Here is a 4,834-nt window from a genome sequence, read left to right on the forward strand (position 1 = left end):
GGCCTCGGAGGTAGAGTCGTCGCTGGAGGCGAGCTTCACGTCCAGCGGAGCGCTGTCAGGGCCCTCGATGTTTCTGCCGCCGGCGCGCTCCCGCATCTTCAAGATCATCGTGATCGGCGACTCCAACGTGGGCAAGACGTGCCTGACCTACCGCTTCTGTGCCGGCCGCTTCCCCGACCGCACCGAGGCTACCATCGGGGTGGATTTCCGAGAACGAGCGGTGGAGATCGATGGGGAGCGCATCAAGGTGAGCAGGTGGAGGACCGGCGCAGAGGAAGGACTCGGGGATGACAGGTGCCCCGGCCCCACGGTGGGCGAACGGCCGGCACCGTGCAGGGTGTGCGCTCCATCGTTTCACTTGCTGACGTGGAGACTGGAGTTGGGGATGGCAAGGATTTGTATATAGCGAACTACGAAGGCAGTGTTTCCCCAACTTTAATGCCATGCTAATGACACAGGGGTTTATTTTTATTTTTACAGGCAGATTCTGCCTTGCTGAGGTCCCAGGTGGTGCAGATGCAGCCAGCCCGTGGACCACACTTTGAGTAGTAAGAGTGTAGGGGGCATCCACTGACTAATTGTCACTGTCCCGTGTACTGGGAACCAGTGAAGTCAGACCAAAGGAACTTCTCTAGCATATGGAAAAGTCATTGAATAAATATGATTTATTAAACAGTCACCTGAGCGCTTCCTGAGATTGTGGCAGTAGAGCCCCGTTGCCTTTGAGAAGTGCTTTGCATCCAGTTTTGCTACAGTAGTTTCTGTAAAACCATGAGCTATTTGGAAAAAATCTGTTTTCTTGCAGAAAAATTTTTTACATGATTGTTCCTGCTTGGGAGCCAGAAGTTCATTTCTTGGTGCCACCCTCTCCCAATTCTTCTTTAGTTCTTATTGGTGGCTCCTGAGACTAGGGTCACAGAAGTAGTGTGAAGGCAGAAAGCCCAAGGCCAAGACTGGGATTCTGAGGAGCTGGAATAGGGCGTTGGAGAACGAGGATCAGGGACAGGGCCAAGGCCTCCTGATGGTAGCAACCTTACACACACTACTTCATTGCAAGCCACCCCTAACCCCTCAGCCATCTGATACCTCCGCTTAAAACACATGGGCCTGGCCGAAACCGGTTTGGCTCAGTGGATAGAGCGTCGGCCTGCGGACTGAGGGGTCCCGGGTTCGATTCCGGTCAAGGGCATGTACCTGGGTTGCGGGCACATCCCCAGTGGGAGATGTGCAGGAGGCGGCTGATCGATGTTTCTCTCCCATCGATGTTTCTAACTCTCTATCTCTCTCTCTTCCTCTCTGTAAAAAATCAATAAAACATATTAAAAAAAAACAAAACACATGGGCCTGGGAACGGCCCTGCCTTCCTTACACTACCTTTACTTTTTTGCTTTCAGTTAGAATGCTCATCTTTGCCTCAGTTCCCCGCGGGCTTTGTACTGCATGCCTTTTCCTGCATCCTTGAAGCACGAACAGTTTATTCTTTAGTTCCCTAACCGTTGTCCTACTCCTCACCCCCAAAGGGTTTGTTTAAATGCTAATGATGTTAAAGGAGAAATAGGGTTGAAAACAAATCAACCTTCTATAGGTCCTTTTGCTGTTTAATTTCCACTTTAATTTTTCTTTGTTCCATTGAAGCTGCCAGTGACGGTCCTTTGGGTGCACTGTATTAGGGAGTTAAGAGAGATTGGGATGCATTGCAGAGGAAAGTACAGAATCAGGAGGGGCTGGATATTTTTCATCAGAAGTAGGTTAGGCCCAGGATAACGGGGCTTCCGAGGTGTCAGTGGGAGTTTAGTTTGGAAGAAGCAGGAGTTCTGGGAGAAAGTGCATGGGCTTTGGAGCCCAACTGACCTGGCCCAAATCTGAACCTGTGAAAGGGTAGCAGTGAGCTGTGTTCTTTGTAGGGTGACAGAACTGTCACCACCAGTTCTGAGGCTGCATAACTAGAGAGTGAAGCAGAGATAAAGCAGGGTGTAGGCAGACCACTGAAGAGGAGAGGAATTACTCCCAAATGGGAGCAGGATGTTTTTAAAAAATAAGTACAAGGGCCATAGCCAGTTTCTCAGTGATTAGAGCATCAGCCCTCCAACTGAAGGGTCCCAGGTTCAATTCCGGTCACGGGCACTATAACTCAGTTGAGCCTATAACTCAGTTGTAGGCTCAGTCCCCAGTTGCAGGCTCATTCCCCAGCCCTGGTTGGGATGAGTGCAGGAGACAACCAGTTGATGTATCTCACATCATGTTTCTCTCTGTCTCTCCCCCTCCCTTCCACTCTTTCTAAACATCAATGGAAAGCCCAACCAGCACAGCTCAGTTGTTGAGCTATTAACCATGACCTATTAACCTGTAGGTCATGGTTTGATTCCTGTCAGGGCACATGCCCGGAATGTAGGCTTGATCCCCAGTGTGGGGCATGCAGGAGGCAGTCGATCAATGATTCTCTCTCATCATTGATGTTTCGCTCTCCCTCTCCCTTCCTCTCTGAATTCAATACAAAAATATATTTTAAAAATCAAGGAAAAAATATGCTGGGGTGAGGATTAACAACAACAACAAAAATAATAATTAAAAAAAAAATAAGTAGAGAGAAGGGAGGCAGGGAAGGAGTTGAGATTTGATGACCCTTTACCTGTTTCTGGATTGCCTTTTATACTGTAAGATCACAGATGAATCAGGTACAAATTTAAGAGATACTTAACATTGAAAAAATATAAAACATGTCCAGTGTATAAAGTTGAATACTGGGATAAGTGCTAGCAGTGATAAGTAAACCATGGCCACTGGTGTAATGAATATGGAGCACAGAGTTGATCCTTCTGGTTGAAAGGAGGAAGGAGAGCACATTGTTTTTGGGAATTACTCCTCCTGAGCTTCAGCCTAACCTGTTACGTTAATAGGGACACGGACACTAAGATTTTCTTCTTTCTAAGGTCTTAGTTACTGACTTTTACCTCCAAATGTAAGATTTAAAAAAACTACGGTTGAAAGCCCAAGGCCAATGGGGTAATATGTCCCCTTTTACCCCATTACCCTCTCCCAGCCCATCCCCACCCTCCAAATGTAAGATTTTAGAGACATTTTTATTGTGGTTGAAAAAACTACAGAAATGTTCTGAGATTTCTGTAGTAGAAAAAGATATGACTTTATTGGACACTTTTTAAAAAAGCTTAATTTTTAGTTTATATTGAATTTATTGGAGTGACTGGTTAATCGAATATATAGGTTTTAAGTGTATAGTTCTATAAATGTCATCTATATATTGTACTGTGTGTTCACCATTCTAAGTCAAGTCTCCTTCCATCATCCCCCATGTCCTTTTCTACCTCCCCTCACCCCCACACTCTTTACCTCTGGTAATCACTATATTTTTGTCCAAGTCTATAAGTTTTTTGCTTAATCCCTTCACCTTCACCTTTTTCACCCAGTCCCGAAACCCCTCTCCCCTCTCACAGCTGTCAGTCTGTTCTCTACCTATGAGTCTATTTCATCTTAAAGTGGAAGCTGGAAAGCTCTGTTACTTTACTAATAAAATGACATTCTAGATTTTGTTTTATTTTGTTGGGTTTTTTTTAATAAAAATAAGATATTATGTTAAAATTCTTTTTAATTAAATCTTTATTGTACAGATTATTACAGTTGTTCCTCTTTTTTCCCCCCATAGCTCCCCTCCACCCGGTTCCCACCCCACCCCACTGTCCTCATCCATAGGTGTATGATTTTTGTCCAGTTTCTTCCTGCGCCCCCCGCCCCCAGAATAGCCAGTCCATTCCCTTTCTATGTCCCTGATTCTATTATAATCACCCGTTCATTCTGTTCATCAGATTATTTATTCACTTGTTGATAGATGCATATTTGTTGTTCATAATTTGTATCTTTTTTTTTTTAGGTTTTGGAGAATTGCTTTAATACCTATTTAGGAAGCCACAGAGTCAGCCAAAAACAATAGTCAGAATTTGTAAGAATTCATAGTTGTTTATGCAGTTTTAGGCATGGATTAAGTAGATGCAATAGTGCATGATTTGAGGTTCCCCGCTCCTACAGATGATTCCATCTGGCGAGGGCTCTGCCTGGCTTTCCACTTGTGTCGACAAATTCATATGAGCCTGGAGGGTTGGAGGGGAAGCCACACTGCGGTTTTTGACTGGGGAGCTCAGGGTTGAAGGTCTGGTGTTCTTGTATCTTTGCTGTGTAAGATGGGTTGACTTTATTCTCTTTCTCTTTTTTCTTCACCCTCCTCTTCTTTCTCTTTCCTTTTTTCCCCCCTTTCTCTTTTGCCAGGAGCAGAGGACATGAACAACATTTGATTTGCCTTCTATGAAAGTTATAATTGTTCATCTCATAACCACCTACATATCACAGTCACCCCTTAAAGAAAATATCCTCACAGAATCTCCATTTACAGTAAAATAGACCCTCTATGCCTACTAAATACTCCTCATAAATCACAAGCTCTTAAGAAAATAAAGTGTCACAATTTTTTTTCAGTTAAACTCTTTTGAATTCCAACTGTACGAAAGCCATAATGATGAACAATCTGTTAGTTAAATTATGTTTCTTAACCAAAGGTATAATGTTCCCAGTAGTGACAGGCAATTGATATTCCAATTTCAATTAGATAAGTAAGTCTTTTTTTTCTTTTTTTTTATTACTAAGGTATTACAAATGTGTCCTCAGCTCCCCCATTAACCCCCAACCTCCCCCCCGACACACACTCATGCTCTCATCCCCCTGTTGTCCATGTCATTGGTTTGGCTTATATGCGTGCATACAAGTCCTTTGGTTGATATCTTTCCCTTACCCCCTCCCTCCCCTACTTTCCTTCTGGGCATTGATA

The 4,834-nt window shown here is 44.2% G+C and overlaps 1 protein-coding gene across 1 annotated transcript in view; it reads left to right on the top strand.

Annotated features, from left to right (window-relative positions):
- Position 1: 1 nt before the first annotated feature.
- The window catches only part of RAB33B (RAB33B, member RAS oncogene family), a gene marked incomplete at its 5' end in the record, with an annotated part of 16,276 nt that continues 11,443 nt past the window's right edge, over positions 2 to 4,834 (top strand). The window contains one exon of the mRNA XM_006766081.2: positions 2 to 247. Within this exon, the coding sequence (XP_006766144.1) occupies positions 2 to 247 (246 nt within the window). The remainder of the gene's footprint in view (positions 248 to 4,834) is intronic.

Source organism: Myotis davidii, unplaced genomic scaffold (assembly GCF_000327345.1).
Source record: "Myotis davidii unplaced genomic scaffold, ASM32734v1 scaffold436, whole genome shotgun sequence".
Taxonomy (NCBI): domain Eukaryota; kingdom Metazoa; phylum Chordata; class Mammalia; order Chiroptera; family Vespertilionidae; genus Myotis; species Myotis davidii.